Consider the following 26,347-nt stretch of genomic DNA (forward strand, 5'->3'; position numbering starts at 1 on the left):
AATCAAAGTGACAGGTTTAATATACCTAAAAAAAAAGACATATACACATATATGGTGAATATTAAGGTTTTGAAGGGGGTGGATTGCAGGGTATAATACCCTGAATATTCCAATATTGGGCTAGAATTATACTGTAAATGGCACGAGAAAGTGGTAGGTACACTCCATGCACATGTATGTTATCTCCACTGCATTGCTGCAATAGAACCAAATATCTTAGCCAAGGATCCAATAGCTCACTTAAAAATGTACATAAATTAGTTGTTATCATTAGTTATTATTAGTTGTGTTGTTTGCTCACAGTAAGTGGGCGGAGGAGCTCTCTGCTGCGTTGAAATGTAGATGCAAATCATAAATTAACACCAGTTGAAGATTTTTATTATCACTGAGAACTGTGTGATATATATATACATATATATATATATATATATATATATATATATACACACACACACTCACACACACACAGTTTATCGAACGCGCGCGCGCGCCCGCACACACACACACACACACGTCTGGAAAGTTCTGTAACCGGACTTAGTCACTAAGCTAAAAAAGTACAAGGACAAATCTCACAAACTTTATCACCATGGACAAAATAATCTAAAGTTTGTTACCTTCACCCCCAAACCTTTCCAGTTCAATCTCCGAGAGGCACCTGTTCTCCCGTCATGCTTTGCGTTTCCAATATGGCGGAACTGTCGGTGGAGGTCCGTGGCTCCAACGGGGCTTATTACAAGGTAAATACCGGTCTATCATGCGCGAAAAACCATATAACCGTCTACAAGACGAGACACAGTTAAGCAGAGGGAGCCACGGTGACATAATTTAGGACGCTACGCAACCTCAACCCGGTTCATGCACTGCCCTCAAGCTTCGCTAATCTATGCTAGCTGAAGTTAGCCGTCTGGGCTAATTTAGCGTTGCTTCGCAGGTCCGCAACAACGGTCACCTGGAAGCTGTGGTCTCTCAAGTTCTCAGCTGAAGAGTGAACATGAAGTATTATACGCATAACTGAATGATTTACCCGGTAGCGGCTGTCATTCGTTGTCTAGACGCGTGTTCAGATTCGGTTGACCTAGGCTAAACGTTAGCTAACTGTTTTGGGGCTAACTGTTGTGTTTTTTTTGTTTTTTTTTTAATAAATCAATGAATGACGCAATGTTGACAGTAACATCGGGTTTAATGGCCTAAATGGTGGACTGTTTATTTACAACAAATCACGTTCGTGAGATAAATAGTTATTCTTAATGTCGAAGTGTGCGGCAAGTGGGAAATAGCACAAACATCAGCTATTGCGTGATTGGGACGTTTTTGTGATCCAATTTGCCAGACGAACGACTATCGCAGTCTATTAGTTCACACTGCATCATGCTCAAAGTATGTGTGTGTGGGGGTGGGGGTAAGTCAGCTGTTCCTTGTCAGTCTGTCGCAGCTGTCATGTCAAAAAAGGTTCAGTGATACTCTTGAAGAGCTATTTCCAGACCCACTGCACAGATACTCTTCTCAACCTCTGTATAATCTACACCAGCGTTTCCCAACCTTGTTTCTGCCACCTTACACTTTTAACAATGCGATAACCCCATACCACTGCACACCACTATCCTGTTAGCCACTACAAACGCCATGTATAGCTGTGGTTATTGTTATGGCCTACTAACAGTTCACACTTTCAGTGTAGAACTTGAGCTTGTTCTCGTGAGGATGGTGCTGGTATTCTGGCTGGAGTTGATGATTTAAATCCAGGAACACAAGAGATAATTTCCATTGTTTTATTTATTTTACCCCGTTCCTCCAATGTTTCGTGTTACTCCCTTCATTCTCCTATTGTCTTTGAACTTTTTGAGAAGGCATGTTTAACCAAAAAGTTACTAAAACAAGCCCCCCTCACCTCATATTCCCTCACTGTATTGTTTGCCAGTGTTTTTTTGTAACTTACTTACTAAATAAAAAGAATCCTGCATACTATATTCCATTCCTAGAAAAATGACTGACCCTGTGGGGGCTTTTTACCCCTCTTTTGTCAGTTGCTCAAGCAGAATTCCTGAGACACTAGTCTCTGTGATTATATACCAGTCAGCCACAACATTAAAACCACCTGCTTAATATTGTGTAGATCCCCCTCGTGCCGCCAGAACAGCTCTGACCCATCAAGGCATGACAAGACCACAAGACCTCTGAAGGTGTCCTGTGGTATCTGGCATCAAGACGTTAGCAGCAGATCCTTTAAGTCCTGTAAGTTGCGAGGTGGGGCCTCCATGGATCTGTCTTGTTGTTCCAGCTCATCCAACAGATGCCTGATTGTATTCAGATCTGGAGAATTTGGAGGCCAAGTCAACACCTTGAACTCTTTGTCATGTTCCTCAAACCATTCCTGAACAATTTTTTTCCGTGTGGCTGGGTGCATTATCCTGCTGAAAGAGGCCACTGCCATCGGGGAATACCGTTGTCATAAAAGGCCGGTCCTTGGTATGCAACTATATTTAGGTAGGTGGTATGTGTCAAAGTAACATCCACATTAATGCCCTGATCCAAGATTTCCCAGCAGAACATTGACAAGATTATCACACTGCCTCTGCCATCTTGCCTTTTTCCAGTAGTGTATCCTGGTGCCATCTCTTCCCCAGGTAAACAACGCATATCCATATGATGTAAAAAAAATAACGTGATTCCTCAGACCAGGCCACCTTCTGCCATTGCTCCATGGTCCAGTTCTGACTTGCTTCACATGTTCATTGTAGGCACTTTCGCCGGTGGACAGTGGTCAATTTGGGCTGTCCGACTGGTCTGCAGCTATGCAGCCCCATACGCAGCAAGCTGCGATGCACTGTGTGTTCTGACACCTTTCTATCATAGGCAGCATTAACTTTTTCAGCAATTTGTTCTTCAGTAGCTCTTCCGTGGGATCAGACCAGACGGACTAGTCTTTACTCCCCACTCGCATCAATGAGCATTGGGCGCCCATGACCCTGTTGTCAGTTCACTGGTTGTCCTTCCTTGGACCACTTTTGGTAGGTACTATGTAGCATTGCTGCGGTTACCGGTGTAATGTAATCGGGCATTCACCGATTACATTTCTTGCCCACTGCCCCCGCCCCATTGTTGTTTTGCTAATTTTTTTCTATAGAAATAAAACCCATTTAGTTTATTTTATTTTTCACATATCAGCGCCAAAGTGCATTAAATCAAAAAATTCTAATTTGTAAAATACTAAGCGTGTTATCAATACTTAGTTGGACACTAAAAAGCTGAAAGTGAAACTGTCTGCTTCTTGCGTGAACAGCAGAGTTGCAGAACAGTCTGCGGAGTCACATTTCACTTACCATGGGAGGAGAAGAAGGCTCTAGCTCTATTGGGCCTAGATTGGCACCTGTTTCCCTCCATGCGTAATCTCCAAGTGTAATTTGGAGTTGTAAAATGTCTGGTGTTACCCGACACCAAAACTCATGACAGGGAAAAACTTGTCACCATGGCATCCCTAGTACTAGGGCTGCAGATATTCCTCGCTAATCACATTGAAATTTGTATGCTTTATTATTTTTAATATTCAAATTTGTAATGATCAAATTTAGTACAGGTTGTTACGCAAGGTTCCGCAGCTCCGATCAGAGGGATCTTTTCTCCAAACAAAGCAAAAACAAAACTTGATGTATTTAATTTACCCTGTTTTGTGCTGCTGCAGATCACAGATCACTCCTGAAAAAATCCTAACCATCTTCTCACGGTCTGATGGCAAATGCCCCACGGCCCAGCACAGTCCGCCAGATGGCGGTTCGGGATGTCCGTACTAGAGGACATTCTGTCAGTGATGGTCAGGTTTATTTCCCACTTTCATCGCCACATCTGTGGATTTACTGGACATTCTGGTCAAAGGCGCACTCTCCCTTGTGCACATAGTGAAACGCCAGATGAGAAGGAAACGCGCTTGTGTGTCTCCGCCAACAGGGACTTCACACACTGTAACCGGGAATATTTCTCTCGAATGTGCGTTCACTCGGCAACAAACTGGATGAACTTATATTGAACTTTATTGCTCATCACATGTGAATTGATTAGATAATGTTAGCCAAAACATTTTTAATAAATTATTTCTTTATAAAAAAAATACACAATTGAATGGCAATTTCAGCATTTGAATAGTGATTTTTCTTTTTTTCTTTGTTTTATACATCAAAATTCTATATGAATTTTGTTCCTGCAGTCTTAATAGGAACAACTAACCATTGCATACTGGGAAAACACCCCACAAGACCTGCCCTTTTGCTCTGGCCCAGTAGTCTTGCCATCACAGTTTGGCCCTTGTCAAAGTCGCTCAGATCCTTATGCTTGCTAATTTTTCCTGCTTCCAACAAATCAACTTCAAGAACTGACTGTTCATTTGCTGCCTAATATATCCCACCCCTTGACAGGTGCCATTGGAACCAGATAAACAATGTTGTTCACTTCACCTGTTAGTGGCTTTATGTTGTGGCTGATCAGTGTACGTTTTGGTATACAGAGGGCTATTGATGACAAACCGTTCTAATACAGGATGCCAAAAATGGCCCTAAAATGCCTGTCTAGTTGGTCATCTTGAAAGTTGTCAAGTGTGAAGAGTGTTTTCTGACAACTTTCCAACCAAGTCAACCCAAAGTTGGTGCTGTCTTCTTAAACGTCACATATTTTGCCCTTTATTAGCAATGAAAACAATTCCCTTCTGCTTTAAAAATGTAATGTTTTTTTTGTAGTGTGTTTCAGCCTCTGTGTTTCCACTGTATGGACAGGTGGTTGTGTGTGGAATTTGATTGAAGGTTAGTGAATCACTGCTCTGATGGGTGGCTGTATTGGAGGTGAGAGAACAGAGAAGGTTTCCCTTCTCCTGGGTAGACCTGCAGTTGATGTATTCCGATTGTCCAGTAGGGTGGGTTCCAAACCTTAGGGAGCGACAAAGTGGACTGCAAAGTGAACAAATCTGAAGTGTACATGCGGTCATTTCAGACCACATTTTACCCACCATGCATTTCAAGTCTCTTTTTTTATTTCTTTATTATTGTATCGCAAAAAAATTAAGGTGCATATCGCATCTAGGGCCCGACCGATATATCAGTAGGCCGACGATATCGGCCAATATTTTGGTTTGGAAGAATGGTCGGTATTGGTTGAAGTTTCACCGATAATGTGCCAGTAAAGGTTATATCCTACCGATGGCCATACTACGCATGAACAGATTCAGATGCCACGAGTAGTAGTAAATACATTTCTAAATGTTCGTATAAGTTTCCATCGCTTAACAAAATGCTGAATGAAGTCAATATTCGTCGGTGGACATTTAATTTTAGAGAACATTAAATGTAACGTTGGAGAATAAATTACCATTAAAGGACTATCAGTCTCGATAGTAAGTAATCCTGGACTTCCTCACAGCCCACCCCCAGGTGGTCAGGGTGGGGAAGCACATGTCAAGCTCCCTCACCCTGAACACAGGATCCCCCCCAGGGTTGCGTCCTCAGCCCCCTACTGTACTCCCTGTACACACATGACTGTGTGGCCAGGTCCAGCTCCAATACCATCATGAAGTTTGCTGACGACACCGTGGTCGTAGGCCTGATCACCGACTGCGATGAGAAGGCCTACCGCGAGGAGGTGGCTGACCTGTCACTCTGGTGCCAGGACAACAGCCTACACCTGAACGTCAGCAAAACTAAGGAGCTGATTGTGGACTTTAGGCGTGGATCACAATCGAGGACGCACGCACCCTTGGTGATTAATGGGACTTCTGTCGACAGGGTGAGCAGCTTCAAATACCTGGGAGTCCACATCACAGAGGACTTAACATGGACTGTACATACAGACACTCTGGTGAGAAAGGCGAGGCAGCGTCTTTACCACCTCAGGCAGCTGAGGAAATTCCGGGTCTCGGTGAGGATCCTCAAGTCCTTCTACTATGGAGCAGTGGAGAGCATCCTGACAGGCAACATCACTTCCTGGTTTGGGAGCTGTACTGCTCAGGACAGGCGGGCCCTGCAGAGGGTGGTGCGTTCAGCTGAACGTACCACTGGAACTACCCTCCCCCCCTTGCAGGAGTTATACACCAGGAGTTGTAGTAGCAGAGCCTCCGCAGTCACACAGCGAGAACAGAGAGACTGAGACAGAGTTTTTTCCCGCAAGTCATTAGAACTGTCAATGCTGACCTCACCAGGGGTCCTCACTGAGCCACACACATAGGCTCCACTACCTTACTGTACTTTATGTAGCATACTGTACCGCATACTGTGTCACTGTTCAGGGTTGTTCGTGATGCCGTATTGCTGCGCTGTACTGTTGTATACTGTGCTGTATTATCCCAAACACTACCTCACTTTATTCACATGCCACTTTAATTCACATGCCACTTTAATGCACATATCGGTATATACATAATTGCCTATTCCATATACATAAGCATATTCCCTCTATTCCATTTTATCTCATTTTATTTTATTGTATTTTATTTTATTCTATATATTTTTATTTTTATTCTATAAGTATTCGACTTACTGTATTACGTTTTAGGAGTCAGTTAGTTGGTCTATTAGAAAGAAATTTTTCCTAGGACATATTGTGTGTTATCACCGGGTGCGTTGCATTACATTTCACTGCATATATGTATGAAAGTATGTATATGTATGTGACGAATAAACCTCTTGAATCTTGAATCTTGAAGCTAGCAGAGACTGCGGAGATAGGCCTTCTATAACATTATATTCGTCCCTGCTCGGGTTTTAGCCCTAAAATTATTTTTTTTCCTTACTCACCCCCAAGTCAGTCAAAAATATATTCTGTCTGTGTGTCCTCACACATGGAGTTCATTTGCAGCTCCAGAGAAACGGGTCCGAATCGTGTCATTTTAGTTTATAAAGCTGATTAAATTTCATGTCAGGGCAGTGAGGGCACATGCAAGGCACATGCAGTGTTTTGTCTGTTTGAATGGAACCTTGCTGCTGGGAACTTCCAACAAATGAGTGATTTCCTTCCACAGAGACAAAATGAGGCAGTACTCTTTGGACTTGCATTTATTTGAGGACAGGTAGTAGACAGCCATGTTTTAGGTTCACTTTTAGGATAAGTAATAGCGCGCAACAAGTGTTTCGGCTCTCATAGTGATCTCTCTGTCATACGCATCCTCCTCCAGCCATGTGCCAACAGCTTCACTCACCATTTCTTTCTCTCTGTGCAGGGCTTTGTCAAAGATGTCCACGATGACTCCCTCACTATTGCCTTTGAAAACAAGTAAGTTTTTGTTTCTGTTTTCTTTGCAGTGTGAGTGAACAACGTCGCATGAGTTTTTGTTGTTTGTCTGTCTAACAAGCAGACAGATAATTTACCTCTAAAAGGAAATGTGTAACCTTTGTGAAAATGACTTACTGGTTAGTAGTGAAAGCAAGTTAAACAAGTTGATTTTCTACCGTTAGACCAGACTGGTAGCTTTAAAAATGTGTCACTTCCCCCTTGTACTCTGCAACCCATTTTATAGAATAAAATATATGGGGTTTTAACCAGGTTCCAACACCCTAGTCTAGTGGTCTTCAATCTGAGGCACTGCAGTGGGTGCGCCAAATTCTTTTTGTACTTTTTTTGGGGGGGGGGGGGGGGGTAAAAAGTTTAAAGTTTTGAAACAAAAATGTAATGAGTAAACTCCAGCCATTAACACTAGAACAGCTGCATTAACTAGCTTGAAAAAAGAGATTCTGTCCTGGGTCTGAGTTTCTACTGTTCAGACTAATGGGCCATCAGAAACACGCAGAGTGGAGGGAGGAGGGGCAGGTATCGATGGCTCTGCAGAACCTGTCGAGTCGCAGTTTCTGACCTTATGGGCGCTCAAAAACCTCAGATTTTTGAGTAATGTTTAAAAACCTCTAAGTTGTGAGTAATGTAGTGTGCCTCTCACCGACATAACTTATGCATGGCTGAACTTCAATAAAAACACATGGTAAATGGTTTGGATCATTGTATTGTTATTAAACAGCATTCAAAACCTCTTTCAGACTCGTGAAAACTTTACTTTATTCAGTAAAACAGAAAAGGTGGATTTCACAGTTTGTTTTCTACACAGGGGCCATTTAAGACCAGGTCTGGATACAAAAAAAACTACTGTACTTAAAGTAGTCAAACATAACAGCATTTCAAACCCTATTCCAGATTTGTGAAACCTTTATTCTCTTTGTAAAAACAAGAAAAAGGTAGATTTCACTGTATTTTTCTACACAAACCAGTTAATCTCTCCAAGTCGGTGTGGGATTTTTTGGGGATTTCATAACAAGCAGGAAACTAACAGAAAAAAATGTACATTAAAATTAAAAACACTCAGGAACCGTAAGCATCATAAAAAAATCTTTGGGGTCCCTGCTTTGTTTCTCTACATTACATTGCATTTAGCAGACGCTTTTATCCAAAGCGACTTACAATTATTCAAACACCGACGGACGCTGCCATCAGGAGCAATTAGGGGTTAAGTGTCTTGCTCAAGGACACTACAGCATGCTAGCAGGAGGAGCCTGGGATCGATTGATTGTTTACCAAGGTCATTAAGGTGTCTGTATTCTATGTATGCTCATAGCATACAATAATACCATACCCGGGCAGGTCACCCAGGGGTTACTTAATTCCACTGCCTACCAGGTCTGAATTGATTTACGCACTGAAACCATGCACAAACAGGTCTGATGGGAAACATTTTATTTTGATTTGTTTTTGTTGGATTTGTCTTTGTGCTACTAGTTTAAAGCCCAGAGTCACCAAGTTGGTTAAAAACCGAGAGCTCAAATTCAGCTTTCACAAGCAATTAATTGCTGTCCAGTTTAGGAGCCAAGAAAGATGGTTTCCTGTGGCACACATGGGTATATATTGTTTTAATATCTTACTCTGCGATATATTTTTAGTGCTCAGATTAGGGGAGGGAGGGAGGGGGAGGGAGAGAGAGAGAGAGAGAGATATTTTAAATCGTAAAAACATTTTTTAAATTAATGTGGTTGTCGATGATAAAAAAAACTTAACTTTTCAGTATCTGCGTCGGTACTCTGACCCTGTAGCTCACACTGTCCATTCTCATGGTACCCAGTGCTTTAGTTCAGTACTTCAGAGCTCAACATGAATTAATCAAATTATATGCATTTGCATTAATCACCGATCGCTGATTCCAGTTGGCAGCCAGAACGCCAAGTGCCCTTCAGTGACGTCAGGATGCCACCTCCAGACGATGCTAAGACAGAGATCGGAGAGGGTGAAGAGGTGGAGGTGAGGCTGGGACTCTCGCTCACATATGCACACAACACACTGAGATATTTTTTTCAACTATTTGTAAAATGGTTTTCCTCTTGATTCATTTATCTGTCCGCTGTCTTTCTCTATCCATTTTGTCGAGTCAGATCTTCTCCCGAGCCAATGAGCAGGAGCCCTGCGGCTGGTGGCTGGCTAAAGTCCGCATGATGAAGGGAGATGTGAGTATCATTCATTGACAAGAAGTTCCTAACATATACAGACCAAGTTATCGGATGGTAACACATTTTTGTTCTTTTGGCTTTGTACTCTAAATGTTTTGATTTACAATCAAACTATTCATATGAGCCTAAAGTACAGATTATCAGCTTTGATTTGAGAGTATTTGCATGGATATTGGTTTTATTAACTGAAATAAAAAACATTTTCATTCATATAGACCGCACTTTTCAGGTAACCCAAAGTATTTGGAGAAATTACTATTACGTTAAAATTAGGCACCAGTTTTGTTGTTTGGTTGGATGGCACTTTAAGGAAGTGATTTTTCAAGCCTCTGACCCATCAACACCAGACTTTCAATATCTTACTCCATGTACTCTTCCAAGACCATAAAACAATTTATTAAATTTAAATTTATTTTGTGTAGGGGTGTCACAATTCCGTTTCAAAATCTAAATGAGCGTTTGATTTTGAACTTCAAAATCAAATTTATAGGGATAATATTGTCCGACATGGATCTTGACAAGATAAAAATAAATGGAATTTCTGATTACAGTACTGAGACTGTTAGGGTGGCAGTGCAGTTAGCGGTGCATTTCACCATTTTTGGATGCTTTGTGAATTAGATGCTAGCTATTTCTGTTATTTGCTAGTTATTTGCTATTTAGTTGGACAAATAGTCAGAAGAAGCTTCTACTGAAATATTCCATTCATGACTCCCTGATTTTTGGCTAATGGTCCATACAAATTGTCATGTAAACAGCATAATGACATCTCTTAATTGGAAGTACGAGAAACCCAATTCAGACAGCTGGAGTCAGTACCAGTCGCTATTGTACTCTGAGTACAATAGCGACTGGTATTGTACTCAGAGTATTGTACAGATACAGACTGGTCGGAGAGCTGGTCGTAAGTCTCAACAGTCGTTCAGTAAGTAGGTTGTTAGGTAAGGAGCTCCTGTCATAGTAACCGAGTGTATATTGTGAGAAGTGGCCATTAATGCAGACCAGTACATTGAGAAAATTATGGTTCCCACCTTTTAAAATAATTTACACTGGGAACTCTCATCTCTGTATCTGCCCGCCCAGTTCTATGTGATCGAGTACGCGGCCTGTGACGCCACCTACAACGAGATAGTGACCCATGAGCGCCTGCGTCCCGTCAACACCAACAAGGCCATCACCAAAAGCTCCTTCTACAAGTGCACTGTGCCCGTTCCTCACGACTTGCAAGAAGCGTACGTACAAACAGACACACATACATCTGTAGCGCCATACATGTGCCTTCAATGGAATTTTATTGTGTTAAAGTCAAAGTCAAAATTAAATGCAATTTTGTAAAAGATAAGATTAATTGTGGGAGTCTCTGCCCACAGGTAGGATTTTAGGGAGGGAGTTGGAGTCTTTCTTGCTGTGGTAGTTTTTATTGTACAGATGAACAAAAGGCTCGCTGGCCAGAAGTATAAATAATAATAATTATAATAATGATGATGGCAAGTTCATCGATGCACCAGCATGATAGGACTAGACCAGTCACTCGTGGACTCCAACAGAATCAGCGCCACCTGGGCGCTGATTCTGCCAATTCGAGGCAGCTTGGTTGCCGCGAGAAAGGGAGCTGTGCTGTCGTTTGCAGCTGGTGCTTGACCACCCCCCTTGGTCTGCCACATTCATATTTACAGTATATACATCTTCTTTTTAAATGGTCTCAGCTGTGTAGTCATTATGATTTCTTACTGGTTGGTTTATTTTATTTTCCTGAAATTATTACACAGGGAATGTACACTGCTCAAAAAAATAAAGGGAACACATAATCATTACAATGTAACTCCAAGTCAATCACACTTCTGGGATATCAACCTGTCCAGTTAGGAAGCAACACTGATTGTGAATTTATTTAACCTGCTGTTGTGCAAATGGAACAGACAACGGGTGGAATTGAGAGGCAATGAGCAAGACAACCCCTATAAAGGAATGGTTCTGCAGGTGATGGCCACAGACCATTTCCCTGTCCTCATCTTTCCTGGCTGATTTTTGGTCACTTTTGCATTTTGCCAGTGCCCTCACCACTAGAGGTAGCAAGAGGCGGTGTCTGCAACCCACAGAAGTTGCTCAGGTAGTGCAGCTCATCCAGGATGGCACATCAACGCACACTGTGGCGAGAAGGTTTGCTGTGTCTCCCAGCACAGGGTCAAGAGCATGGAGGAGATACCAGGAGACAGGCCAGTACACCAGGAGACCTGGAGGGGGCCGTTGGAGGACAACAACCCAGCAGCAGGACTGCTATCTGCTCCTTTGTGCAAGGAGGAACAGGAGGAGCACTGCCAGAGCCCTACAAAATGACCTCCAGCAGGCCACTAATGTGCATGTTTCCGCTCAAACTGTCAGAAACAGACTCCATGAGGGTGGTATGAGGGCCCGATGTCCACAAGTGGAGCCTGTGCTCACGGCCCAACACCGTGCAACCTGATTGGCATCTCCAGAGAACACTAGGATTGGCAGATTCGCCATTGGCGCCCTGTGCTCTTCACAGATGAAAGCAGGTTCACACTGAGCACATCCTCCAGCATGACCGGTTTGGCAGTGTGTCAGTAATGGTCTGAGGAGGCATATCCTTGGAGGGCTGCTTAGACCTCCATGTGCTAGCCAGAGGTACCCTCACTGCCATTAGGTACCGGGATGAGATCCTCAGACCCATTGTCAGATCATATGCTGGTGCAGTGGTCCCTGGGTTCCTTCTGATGCATGACAATGCTGGGCCTACTGTGGCTAGAGTGTGTCAGCAGTTCCTGCATGATGAAGGCATTGATGCTATGGACTGGCCTGCCCTTTCCTCAGACCTGAATCTAATCGAGCACCTCTGGGACATCATGTCTTGTTCCATCCAGCAACTCCACGTCACACCACAGACTGTCCAGGAGCTGAGTGATGCCCTGATCCAGGTCTGGGAGGAGATCCCTCAGGAGATCATTCGTCGTCTCACCAGGAGCATGCCAAGATGTTGTAGGGAGTGCATACAGGCACGTGGAGGCTACACACACTACTGAGCCTCATTTTGAATTGTCTTGAGGAATTCCCACAGAAGGTGGATCAGCCTGTGATCTGATTTTTCCACTTTTATTTTGAGTATGATTCAGAATCCAGACCTCCATGGGTTAATGATTTTGATTTCCATTGATCATTGTTATGTTATTTTGTTCTCAACCCATTCCACTATGTAATGAATAAAGATTTTCAACTGGAATATTTCATTCATCAAGATCTAGGATGTCGTTTAAGTGTTCCCTTTATTTTTTTGAGTAGTGTATTTTACAGTGTGGCCCCCAGCAACGGCTGCTTTCTACGTAACAGCGAGTGGACCCCTCTGTAGCTTGAATCGAGAACCCCAAAAACACTTTTTTGAAATATGACAAGATTACCAATTTCACTTGGACTTTAAAGGCGCATGGTGTAATTGGGAAAACAGAGCCCTCAAGACTCTGCTGTCCACCCCAGTCTGTGGAGGTGTAACCAACCAGTAGTTTGTATGAGAGAGTTGTAGATGAAAGCTCGCTAGCCAATATTAGGTCAGGTAAACAGAAATGTTAAATTCATGTTGGTCAGCTGAACCCACAGAACGGAAGTGCAAGCCAAGTTAAGTGGTGCACGACAAATCTTTTAGTATCAATATTGACCAGGACTTACTTTTGAAAAGCATTATTATAACAACACCCACTGGCGTGGGTGTTGTTGTAATAAGTAAGTGAGCAGAAGCAATTCTGGAGTTAAGCATGAAGCTTTTGAAGACAGTCAACTTTTCTTGTATTCTAGGTGCCAAAATGATCAGGCCCACAAGGACTTTAAGAAAGCTGTGGGAGCATGTCACATCTCCTACTGTGCTGAGACTAGCCAGCTAGTCATCATGGTGAGTGTTCTCTAATGTACTGTTCTCCTACTCAACCCTATCCCACTAGAAATGCTTCTATTCATGGACTGGCTCATTGTCGTCACTTTGTGTTTTTGACATACCGTGGTGGCCTTCCTCCACCTGAGAGTAGTCCGCATCACTATGTTGCTTATAAACAGGATTCAATGTTTAACAAATGAAAAACCATACGTCACCTCTCAAATTGTTGGAACGTAATGTCAAGTCAGAGCTACGGTGTTATAAGCCGGATATTATGTCTACACTCTCAACAGGGCTGCAACTCTCCTAGATGGATTTCTCTGGATATAAAGACGCGTTTCATGGAAAAAAATAAACAAATCAGGGATTCACAGATACAGATACAGATACAGGCACTCATTTACTCTGTTATTTGGGGTGGTATATTTGTGGGTGGGCAGTGGTGATGACGACCACTCACTAACACCTGTGGTAGTGGAAGCTCTGCAGTAGTGGAAGCACTGGGATGCAAATTAGTGCAATTAGGAATTATGATATGAGTGAACAAGATAACATTTTTTTGATGAATTTGTTTTACATAAATTTACTAAGCACAAATAAACGATGAAAGAGATACAAATTAATTAACATTTTATTAACATCGATTTAATAACCCTTGTGAGAAAGTTAACAAATGTGATGCATTATATAGAAGACATCAAAGTGTTGAATTTCATCTAATTTTAACTGCATGAGCCTTGTTTTCTTTGTGTGTCTGTCTGTGTGCGTGTATGTCTGCAGTCAACCAATGAGTCCACAGTGAAGCGTGTGTCCTTACTGAGTGACATGCACCTTCGCAGCATCAGAACCAAACTGCTGCTCATGTCACGCAACCAGGAAGCCACAAAGCATTTGGAGGTAAGTCACTAATCACACCAAACCGTTAGCAAGCTGACAGTTAGCTGTATGCTGTCAGTCAGCCATAAACCAACTTTGGCCCCAATCACTGGGAACATTGTAGAATTTCACACTTTAATGCTTGTAATAGCCGTCCTCGTAGGTCATCTTCAAATATTTGTGTAAATTATATTGATGAAGATAGTGCAAAATAATCACATTGGCAGATTTTTTCCCTGCTACTTGGATGGTCAAAATATGGCTATAATAACTAAGGAGTGTGCAGGGTTAATAAATTATCTTATGTTGCGAGCTCACGTCTTTCCTGCTTTGTGACTTATCTACTATGATCTTCTATGTGATGTAAATAGAGATGCGAACAGTTTGTCCGCTACTGGATTTACCCATTTAAAAATTATATTTTTACCTTTCAACAAACTCGAAAGAGCATCTCACCGAGCAAAGCCCAAAAAAATAGAAATGAACTTGCCTTTGAAAAAGTGCTGCTGTCCATTGTCTGCTGTCATGCGTATTCTGAATCAACGTAATGACTTTGATGTGTGTGTCTTTCCAGAGCTCCAAGCAGCTGGCATCGTCCTTCCAGGAAGAGTTTACAGTACGACCAGACCTGATGGGATTGGCCATCGGTAGCCACGGCAGTAACATCCAGCAGGCACGGAAAATCCCCAGTGTCACTGCGATTGAGCTGGATGAAGAGACGGGCACTTTCAGAATATACGGGGAGGTCAGTGTGTGTGTGTGGGGGGGGGGGTGCGTGTGCACGCCCAAGCGTATGTTTTTCCATTAAACTGGTAGCGTTGTTGGTAGTGTTAATTAATGATTCTGTCTTGGACACACCGATGCTTTGCCACACTATTAACAGTCTATCTTTAATTACATTATACAGTATACTGTATATGTACACCGATCAGGTCTCTGACCAAGGTAGCCTGGTCTGATGAATCAAGTTTTCTTTTACATCATGTGTATGGCTGAGCACATTTGCATCGTTTACCTGGGGAAGAGATGACACCGGAATGTACTATGGGAAGAAGGCAAGACGGCAGAGACAGCTCTGGGCAATGTTCTGCTGGGAAACCTTGGGTCCTGGCATTCATGTGTAAAAATGTGTTACTTTGACCCATACCACCTACCTAAACATTGTTTCAGACTAAGTACACCCCTTCAGGGCAACAGTATTCCCTGATGGCGGGTGGCCTCTTTCAGCAGGATAATGCACCCTGTCACACTGAAAAAATTGTTCATAAATGGTTTGAGGAAAAAAGTGTTGACTTGGGCTCCAAATTCTCCAGATCTCAATCCGATCTACGAGATCAGCATCTCAAGATTAAAGGTTCAAGAGGTTTATTCGTCACATACATATACATACTTTTATACATGTATGCAGTGAAATGCCTTTACAACGCACCCGGAGATTATGCACAATAGAAACTGAACTAAACTGAACATAAAAGCTCCAGCGCATCTGTGGGATGCGCTGGAGCAACAAGCCCAATTCATGAGGGCCCCACCTCGCAACTTACAGGACTTAAAGGCTCTGCTGCTAACTTAAGGTGCCAGATACCACAGGACACCTTCAGAGGTCTTGTGGAGTCCATGCCTCAACTAGGTATACCACGGTATCAAGCAACTACAGTTCTTAACTGTAAGCCTTTCCCTGTTTGTTTTGTTGCAAAATTGAAGATGTAAACTTAAATTCACCGTTACCTTATGTTGCTGCTGCTTGGTAGCAGATGGCCAAATGTTGTAATAAGCCATCCAATGAGTAATTTTAATTTTGCCCAGCGCCACATTTGCAAATCAGCAGCAGAACTGCTTCATGCCAATATTTGACAACACGGTGCTTTACGTTACTTGCCCGTGCATGGGCGCAAGTGTAAACAAAGATGGCGGAACACGGTGCTTGGATGGAATATTACAACATTTGGCCGTCTGCCGCAGTGGTAACATAAGGTGAGGTGAATTCAAGTTTACATCTTCAATTTTGCAGATAAGTGGGATTTTATGTATATATATATGTATGTTATATATGTTCCCTTTTTTTGCCTCTCCTGTCAATTAAGAGCCCCGACAGGCGCCTTCCCGTGCTGTGCCGCGTCAGAGGCTTTACCATGTGCTTTTCTTTTTAATTCAAACTATTTAGTGATTGAATTAACAGAGAGCAAAGTGGGGGGAAAATTAATTCCGTGGAATATCGTATACCGCGATATTTTGAAAGATACTGTACCCTAATCTGAAATTTCATACGGTTATATCCTTATGATTATGCATTGTATTAGTCTTTTTTCCACAGAAGGCTTGGAAACAGGGTGTGTCTCTGATGTCTTTCAGACAGCAGAGGCAGTGAAGAAGGCCAGGAGCTACCTGGAGTTTCTAGAAGATTCCGTCCAGGTGCCCAGAAACCTTGTCGGTGTGTAGATCCAGACATGCCTCTAGTTTAACCTAAGCCTTATTTTCAGCTGACCAACACCTAAAACCTCTAATATAAAAAGCAATTATTAAATCAGTACCAGTAACTGTTACATGTCAACGCTATTCCTGTAAAAAGCCAAATATATTGGTAGAATAACTGTTAGCCATTGTTAGGAGGTGGCAACTTGCTCTAACCACCATCGAAAATAACCAGAGCAACATTTACATGTTTACCATCTTGTTTTGTGGCTTAAAGTTGTAGTTGTCACCCTGTATACATTAACACTAGAACCTCGGGGGCCCACGTATAATACCCCTTTCTCACTGCACCAAAAACCTGGTAACACCCACCCAGCATTTTTCACCGGTGCGTAAAGAAAAACCGGGTCTCAGTCCGGGACACAGGTCGGCTCCACCTCTCATCGGCTCTGATGTGAACAGGACACCCAGGTTGACCTGCTAATTTTGGCCCCTTTACCTGCGCGATGCAATGCACATTGAAATTCCGGACGCTGGCGAATATCCGTGTATCATTTCATATCCCATTTAGAATCAAAATCAGATGTTATTGACTTTTTTTTGTGCATGGGGGATCGGAAACGTTGTGAGTGGGGATCGCACCATGGGGACCACAGTGTAGAACCCCTAGGCTCCCCGCAGGGGTCCAAGTCACTCCAGCACCAGCCCACGCCGGTCCCTGTCCCCGCCACCAAAGGACCGGTGCGTGCACTGTCAGCATAGAGCACCGGCAGCACGGATACTCTATGCTGCCTGTGCTCCATGCTGTTTCTACTGTAGTGTTGGGTCGTTCATGAACGATCCAATTCTTCTGAACGGCTCAAAATACTTTTTCCAAGTTTTATGTGCATGTTCATGTTCTTGTTCAAGTTCAAGTTCAAGTATGCTCTTTCTGTTTCCTCTACTGTTTTATTTCCAATCACACAGGAACCATCACATGGCCCTTTTCGGACGTGTGCATGACGTTGAACATGATGCACCAGAAAAAAAAACTGCATTTCTCCTGGCAATGGGAAAGGTGTCAATCGCTAATTTGTAGTGGGTTGACCTGTGTTTAAAAAAAAAAAAACGAGTCAACCTGCTAATTTGTTGTGAAAATGGGATTATAGACGCTGGGAATTTAAAGTTGAAATAATTTCACAAGTATGTGAGCCCTTTTAATGCTGCCGTGACTTCCTAAATATGCGTGCAGCAAATGCCTACATTGTGAGAATTTGAATAGTAGATTTAGAAAAGCAGATACTTTCGATTTTCTAATGTTTTGCAACAAAAACTCTTTTGAGATTTGAGAACCTCTCTTGGCTGGACAGAGAAACTGATAAGGCCACATCATCTAAATGTAATTATAATTTAGATAATTAAATAATATGATAATAATATTTAATAAAATAAAAAAATATAGTAATATAAACTTAATATTATCCTGGGATCAGCTCTAATGTGGTATATATATATATATATATATATATATATATATGTGTGTGTGTGTGTGTGTGTGTGTGTGTGTGTGTGTGTGTGTGTGTGTGTGTGTGTGTGTGTGTGTGTGTGTGTGTGTGTGTGTGTGTGTGTGTGTCATGATGATGACAACGATGATGATTATAATAATAATAATAATATAATATAATAATGTAATGTCATATTAATATTAATCTGATTCTGTTGGGATCAGATCAAATGTGTTACCAGTTGCAACTCTGGACGGCATGTAGAGAGACAGTGCCCGATTCAGCAAAAAAACGTACGTATGCACATACAAGATTGTGGGTGCGTACAACGAACAGCCACAACATTGAAACCACTGACAGGTGAAGTGAATAACATTGCAAGCTTTGTTAGAATGGCATCTGTCATGGGGTGGGATATATTAGGCAGCAAGTGAACAGTCAGTTCTGGAAGATGATGTGTTGGGAGCAGGAAAAATTGCCATCTCTAAAACGTCAGGTCTTGTGGGGTGTTCCCGGCAGGCTGTGGTTAGTACCTAGGAAGGACAACCGGCGGAAGGACAAGGAAGGACAACTGGTGGGGTTCTGCTGGGAAACCTGGGGTCCTGGCATTCAAGTGGATATTATTTTGACACGCACCTACCTAAACATTGTTGCAGACATGGTACAACCCTTCATGGCAACGGTATTCCCTGATGGCAGTGGCCTCTTTCAGCAGGGTAATACACGCAGCCACACTGCAAAATTTGTTCAGGAATGGTTTAAGGAACAAGGTGTTCAAGTCCAGAGGTGTTACCTGGGTTTTTAAAACCCGGGAACACCTGTTACAAATAGGCAATTGACACCTTTCCCATTGCCAGAAGAAATGCTGTGTTTCACTGATTTTGTATTCTAGATGGGATATGAAATGATGGTGATGTCTATCTATGCGCCAGCATCCGGAACTTCAACACATAGCGATAAGGGGGCCAAAATTAGCTGATCAACCGGGGTGTCCTGATCACATCAGAGCCAATCAGAGGTGGAGCTGATTAAAACCTGTCTATTGCAGGGTCATTTGACCAGGGACAGAAACCCGGGTTCTTCCTTTCCCACTGATGACAAATGCTGGATGTTAGCGGGTGTTACCAAGTTTTTGGTGCAGTGGGAAAAGGGTATTAGTGGTGGTTTTAATGTGGCTGGTGTGTGCGTGTGCGTGCGTGCGTATGTGTTTATTATTACAGGAAAGGTCATCGGTAAAAATGGTAAGGTAATCCAGGAGATCGTGGACAAGTCCGGCGTGGTGCGAGTCAGGATCGAGGGGGACAACGACAACAAGCAGCCTCGAGTGGAAGTAAGCATCAACTGCCTAGCTGCCACTTTTTTTTTTTTTTACACAGCTCCTATGTCTCCGGAGAGTCAGGGAACTAGAACAGATCTTAAATTAGTGGTTTTGTGTACCTTGTTTCTCATGCTGCATTCTATAAATAGATTCGTACAGTTTATCTGCTTTTAGATGTGTTCACTTATTTAGATTAGATTAGATTCGTACCGCAAGGCTCCAAGCCAATAAGTTATATATCTAATTTACATTGAGTAAATAGTCAATACATTTTGGATTTGGTCATGCAAAATCATGGGAAAGTTGAAGCCCTGAGTGGGATGGCTGTATTGCTACTACACCAATCACTACTGCTGTTACAGTTAGATATTAGATGCTTCAAGAATAGAATAATGCCCCCTGTTTATGCGCACTTTGCTTTTCCTCGACCAAGTTTGTGTCATACTAACTTAGTGTGCTGTGTGTTATTTGCGTTGCTGACACAGGGAATGGTTCCGTTCACCTTTGTGGGCACCAAGGAGAGCATCGGCAACGTCCAGGTTCTGTTGGAGTACCACATCTCCTACCTTAACGTGAGAATGCCCTTTTAACTGCGTGCATGCTCTGCTGGGAACATGTGGTGTCTGTCTGCTCTGCACCAAGCAGTTGTGTGATGATTTAAAAAACAAACAAAACAAAAAAAAACTTATATATATTATTATTATTATTTTTATTTTTTTATTTTTATTTTTTTTTCTTTCTAGACCTGAAATACTGCTTGTTCAATCTCTTTAACAAATAGAAAATGACACAATATAACTAGTATACTAGTAAACTAGTAAACTAACTATAAATAGTAACTCCTCATTCATGTAATGGCAGAATGCAGCATGCCGTCGGTTTATCAACTATACAGTGTTTTCTAATGAGACAGCACAGAAAGCTTCAGCCTTCAATATCACCATACCAACTGCTGACAGGAGCATGTGAGTCAAGTTGTGCCGACAGAAATCTCGTTCAGCGTTCACAGAATGGGAATTTCCCCAGACAAACATTTGGTTCTGCGCTCCTGAAGGAAAAATTCCCACTCCGAAATCGCTCCACGGTATGGAGAGGCTGCTCAGGAGCGCTCCAGTCATCCGGTCAGCGTTCCAGTAAAATTTGTTAGCTGTGAACATCAAGCACATTTGCATTTTTCGCTTTCTGACTTTCAGATTAGCGAGACATCAAAATGAAAATGAAATGAAAAAATGGTTATGATAAGGCACTGAACAGTTGCTGTCATCAATTACTTGACTTACTGATCTTTGCACCTCCCACCAGTCTATGGCAGCCCCCTTATTGTACACATTCTGTCTTTGACATTTAGCTGACATTCAGTTGGCTGTCTGCAAATTAAACATGGTGACAGGATAAACAGAATTGACCAAACAATTTATTTTGGTATTGCCGAAATCGACAGTACTTTCAGATCAGCATTAATTGCCTGCCTTGCCAATGTGTGTAGTTTTTAGTTTTTTTTTTGTTTACCCATCTTTATCTTTGGGCACCCTGTCGCAGTTTGTATGTTTTGTGTTTTTTGCTTGTCATGTATGCAGGTCTTACTGCAGCTTCATGTCAAGGGCCATCAGTTAGAGGAGGAACTAAGAAAGATTACACAGAGTAACGACATTGCCAGACAGATTATGCAACTCCAGGCAAAGCACAGAAGTGTGTATGATGAACATACATGTGCGTGTGTGTGTGTGATTGAGTGTGGTGTCTGATCATGATGGAGACTAGATTCCTCACAAGCATGTATTGGACATATAAATAATGCAAAATGTGGTTTCCTCTCTGCACTGTTGTTGAAGCCTCTCGTCTCTTCTGCGCCACCTCCTCCAGGAGGTGGAACAGCTGCGTCTGGAGCGCCTGCACATCGATGAGCAGCTGCGGCAGATCAACCAGGGCCACCGAGCCTCCGACAGGGACAGGGGAGAAAGGGGAGGGGGAGGCGGGCACAACGCAGATGGCACCGCTGCTGCCGCAGCCTCCTCCTGTTCCTCTCTGCACGGTGGCCGCTCATACACTGGACGGGGCCGTGGTCGCAGGGGTCACAACTACACCTCTGGATACGGTAGGGAAACATGTTAAAGATGTCTGTACACCATTTCTCTATTTTAAGTGATTATTCAGTATTTCCTGTCAAATGTAGTATCTGTGCGTGTGTGTGGGGGCGGTGGGGCTCACTGCCTTCACTGCTGTTTTTTTTGTTTTGTTTTTTACATACTTAGGCTACCCCTAAACTTCAGTGTGTTTCACTGTGATAATTGTGTTTTTCAAAACATGTTTTTTAAGTGGTGTTTAATTATTATAATCCCCTGGATGGATTTATAAGGATAAAAAGTCACCTTTATGGACAAAATTGTAAAAATTCGGGAACCTACAGAAGTATCACTGACAAAACCTGCTGTCAGTTTTCTGGCCACCAAAGTTCAACGAACACTGAGGTTTGTTGAATTTGCTCTTTATCTTTACTTTGATAGACTAGTGCTCCCTCTGGTGATGGAAGAAGGACTAACTGTAGCTTAAATCCATCCTCTTTGTGTGTCTTATGTCCTTCTTTCTTCTCTCCTTGTCCAGGCACAAACTCTGAGCAGTCCAATGCCTCGGAGACCGACTCGGAGCGCAGGGACGAGCTGAGCGACTGGTCCTTGGCTGGAGAGGATCAGGACAGGTCTGGCATCTCCACATGTTGTCATGATACTTTTTTCTAGATATAAATACCTCTATATATATATATAGAGCTGCAGGAAAAAAATACGAATAGAATTTGAATATAACGACAAATAGCACTATTGGAACACTGAAATTGCCATTCGCTGTTTTTAAATAAATAAACAATTGATCATAAATGTTTTGCCTCACGTTAGTGAGTCAATTCACATGTGATGAACAATGAAGTTGAATATAAGTTAATCCAGTTTGTTGCACAGTGAACGCACATTTGAGAGAAATATTCCCTGTAGCGAAGTCTGTGTCGGCGGAGACGCACAGGCATCTCCCTCTCCTCCGGCATTTGACTGTGTCCAAGGGAGAGTGCGCCTTTGACAAGAATGTCCAGTAATTTCACAGATGTGGCGATGAAAGTGAGAAATAAATCCGCAGGGTTTGTAACCCTGATGTTCACAAGCTCTTCTCTGGTGAAGGAGCTCTGGGTACTGTGTGACTAAACACTGTTTACTGAAACCACGGCACAAACACACCGGGGCAGCCATCCGTGGCACCATCTTGGGTGATTTATAGATTTCATCTGTGAGCTTCCGCCAAGGTACACAGTCCCAAGCCGCCCAACCATCACCAACAGGACCTCTGTCTTAGAGGGATCAGAGCGGTCTGATTAAATACTGGGCCGTGATAACGCGGGCGTTTTTCAGAAGTGATCTGCGATCTGCTCCGCAGCAGAAACAGTAAATACATCTGGAGTTTTCATTTGCTTTGTTTAGAGAAAAGAGCCTTCCCCCCCCATAGTACTAAATTTGAGCCTTAAAAATTTGAATATATTTGAATATTAAAAATAATAAAGCATACAAATTCAAATGGGATTATAGAGGAATGTCTGCAGCCCTAATATATATAAAAGATGCCAAAGAGTGAGTGTGTCACACTTTGCCCCCACAACAGACTATATTATTCTTTGTGGCATGGATTCTTAGAGACTCTGGTCCATGTAGAAATTATAGTATCACACAATTGCTGCAGATTTGTTGGCTGCATTTGTCATGCTGCGTTCCACCACATCCCAAAAATGCTCTACTGGATTGAGATCACGACTCATTGTTATGGTCGTGAAACTAGTTTGAGGTGATGTGACATGTTCCATTATCCTGTTGGAAGTAGCCATTAGAAGTAGACTTGGGCCGATATTCGATGCAATCGAATATCACAATATTAGCCCCAAATGCAATATTTTCCCAGTGTCAAAACAATACTCCGGCTGTGGCATTAAAACAATTCAATTGGTATTAAGGGGTCTAATGTGTTCTCAGAACACATTCTCCACACCATTAAGCCACCACCTTTGGCCTGAACCTTTGATACAAGGCAGGATGGATCCATTCATGTGGTTTGTGCTAGTGATGGGCAGATGAAGCCTTATGAAGCATTGGGGCTTTCTTCCGGTTTGTGTCGGAAAAAGAGGCAAAGCTGAGAACACAGTGACACCTGGTGATTTGCACAAGTCACAGCAGCCACGTAATCTGTATACTGCAAACGGGAATTCTGATACAATGGCCCGTTAGTTTCAGTTACAATTTCATATGTGCTCAATCGTCACTTATTAAAGTTCTGTAATACACGTTTATAGTGTTTTATCGGTACGGGATAGAGCCAAAACTTAAAACCAGTCACACCTCATCAGCGGTTCGTTCGCTTTCAAAGCTTCTGATGTCTTAAGTCACGTGATAATGGTAATCAGATACAAGCTCCAACGCACTGTGCAGAACCAGCGCGCTTCCCCAGAGTGAATCAAGCATTGGTGCATCAATATCAGACGTCCCATCCCTAGTTTATTCCAATTTCTGACCCTACCATCGTCATGTTGCAGATGTTGACTCGTTAGACGTCTTTCCAATCTTATGCTGTAAAGGTTTGGCGATGCTGTGCTCACTGGAGCCTCACTTTCCTGTTAGCTGAAGGGAGTGGAAGCGGTTGTGGTCTTCTATTGCGGTAGCCCATTCACTTCAAGGTCCAACGTGTTCAAAGGTGCTCCTCTGCACACCAATGTTGTAGTGCGTTATTATTTGAGTGACTGTTGCCTTCCTGTCAGCTTTAACCAGTCGTGCGGTTCACTTCCATCTGGCACCAACGATCATTCCAGGTCAAAGTCACTTATATCACACATTTCTTCCCCATTTTGATGTCTGGTCTTCACCATGCATGCTTTTATACATTGGCTTGCTGTTGCTGGCGATGGAGATAGACAAGATGAAAAGTTTTAAAATGTATTCATCACAGAAGCAATTAATCTCATGGCAAAACTTTCAACGTGTTATTAATTTAGTTGTAAGTAATAGTTGGAAATATATTGGAATTTTTTAAACTTTATATGATCATGTTACCTCCGTTATAACTCAGTAGATGTCGCCTCGATCCTCGTCATTGAGCACCCGGTACGATCGATTTATTTTTTCATCTACTAAAAGTCTTGATCTAGTTTTCTCACCTGTCTGCATATCGATTAGTGTATCGATTTATTAATGTTTTCCCTGATTGACAGGGAGAGGGGCCCACGGTCCCAAAGGGACAGTCGCAGAAGGCCAGGGGCTGGCAGAGGCAGGGGGGGACCCGGAGGGAGAGGACGAGGAGGGAGAGGAGGATACAACAACAGCTCTGGTAAAAAATGTTTTAAATACGATTTGGCATTTTTTAACCCAGGTCTTAAAATGACTAAATAAAATGATTACAATGTTTGTTCCCATTGTTCATAGCACAACCTCACTCAGCACTTTACTATTGAGAAACTTACCACTCTGCTGCAACTTCTCCCTCTGCTTAAATGTAGTCCAATTGGGCAGACGTTTAAGCTTAAAAGGTTTAGAGCATGTTTAATCTTTTTCGAAAACAGGAAACTCACAATATTTTCATACTTTTTATATATTAAAAATAATAGATGTTATAATCCCATAAATGAATAATAATAAAGGAAAATTCGTAAACTGTGCATTTCATCAGGCATTAGTACTAGGGATGCCTCGATACGACTTTTTCATGTCCGATACCGCAACCTTGAGTATCTACCAATCTAATACCAATCATTTTCCCAGGCTTAAACAAATAAGCTGTTAATAATTAATTTGTCTGGATGCTTTTCGTTTAACCTAGACATCTAAAAACACATCCTGCTGAAACTGTGACACAAATTATTGTACTCCCCTAAAAGAAGAAATACATATCCCACAACACACGACTCAGTTATGCAGAGTCAGAGTACCTATCTTCTCATTCAGCTTCTGGTCTCTGGGACCTGAAACTACGTCTCTGAACACACAGGCGGTGTGAAATCTGCCACTTCCACTGCTATTCTTAACACAGAATTCATTTTCCAGCCTCAAAGACATTGGTCCGTTGATCAGTTAAACAAGTTCAATGTAGAATTTCTATTTAAATACTGTCTGTCAAAAATATCAATAATATATTTTGATATTTGCTGTTTAATTGTAGGCATAATCATTAATATAAGCAAATTATGTAATTAGGAGTACCCAAAAGGATGTATTGTTCTGCATGCAAACTCACTTAAAACACTGACTTTGTATTATTTTTATGTCTTTTAATTTTTCTAATTTCTTTATCTTTGTATACTGTTGACCTTTTATCTATTTTATGCACGTTGAATTCCCCCCCCCCCCCCCCCCCCCCTCTCTGAGTGAATGGGGGTGGGACGTGTGCGTGTGTGTCGCTGTATCTACGGAGTCTGTGCCTTTAAAACTTTTTTTTACCTTTATGTTTACAATTTGTTTTGGTGACGGGTATTGCTTTTATTAGTTGTGGTGTGTAGATACAGTGGGTGGTGGTGTGGGTCAGCAGCGATGTCGGACTTCACCAGATTGACACAGAAGCACAGCGTTAAGAGCGCCGCTGCTCTCCCATGTTCCACGGAGGAGTGTGCGCTGGCTGTGGCGCCGGTTGTGACTCATCCCTCTTTATAGCATGTGGCTCAAAGTTTAGTTAGGCATTTATGTGAGGCTAATGTATTGGGATCGGATTATACTTCCATATGATGTTTGCCAGTATCGGACCAATACATAGTATCAGATCAGCGCATCCCTAATTACATCTGTGCTAATGTTAGAGACTAGAAACAGGAAGTTTTCTGCTTTCTACTGACAATCTACTTAGCTAACGTTACATTATGAAGGTACTTCAGCAATTGCAAAAATATGCTAAAATGTGGTATTAC

At 42.3% G+C, this 26,347-nt stretch overlaps 1 protein-coding gene across 5 annotated transcripts in view; it reads left to right on the plus strand.

Annotated features, from left to right (window-relative positions):
* Positions 1-662: 662 nt before the first annotated feature.
* fxr1 (FMR1 autosomal homolog 1) overlaps positions 663-26,347 on the plus strand; it is a gene marked incomplete at its 5' end in the record, with an annotated part of 32,776 nt that continues 7,091 nt past the window's right edge. For 2 of the 5 annotated variants that reach the window (XM_080015302.1, XM_080015305.1), the window contains 14 exons: positions 672-740; positions 7,196-7,248; positions 9,159-9,252; positions 9,384-9,455; positions 10,542-10,690; positions 13,263-13,356; positions 14,119-14,235; positions 14,789-14,959; positions 16,567-16,645; positions 19,331-19,440; positions 19,914-20,000; positions 21,292-21,523; positions 22,030-22,123; positions 24,665-24,780. In XM_080015302.1, the coding sequence (XP_079871428.1) occupies positions 672-740; positions 7,196-7,248; positions 9,159-9,252; positions 9,384-9,455; positions 10,542-10,690; positions 13,263-13,356; positions 14,119-14,235; positions 14,789-14,959; positions 16,567-16,645; positions 19,331-19,440; positions 19,914-20,000; positions 21,292-21,523; positions 22,030-22,123; positions 24,665-24,780 (1,537 nt within the window). Of the gene's footprint in view, positions 741-7,195; positions 7,249-9,158; positions 9,253-9,383; positions 9,456-10,541; positions 10,691-13,262; positions 13,357-14,118; positions 14,236-14,788; positions 14,960-16,566; positions 16,646-19,330; positions 19,441-19,904; positions 20,001-21,291; positions 21,524-22,029; positions 22,124-24,664; positions 24,781-26,347 lie in introns of all 5 variants that reach the window. The other 3 variants (XM_080015304.1, XM_080015303.1, XM_080015301.1) reach the window with 3 other exon arrangements.

Source organism: Zeus faber (genome assembly GCF_960531495.2).
Source record: "Zeus faber genome assembly, chromosome: 1".
NCBI classification, from domain to species: Eukaryota; Metazoa; Chordata; class Actinopteri; order Zeiformes; family Zeidae; genus Zeus; species Zeus faber.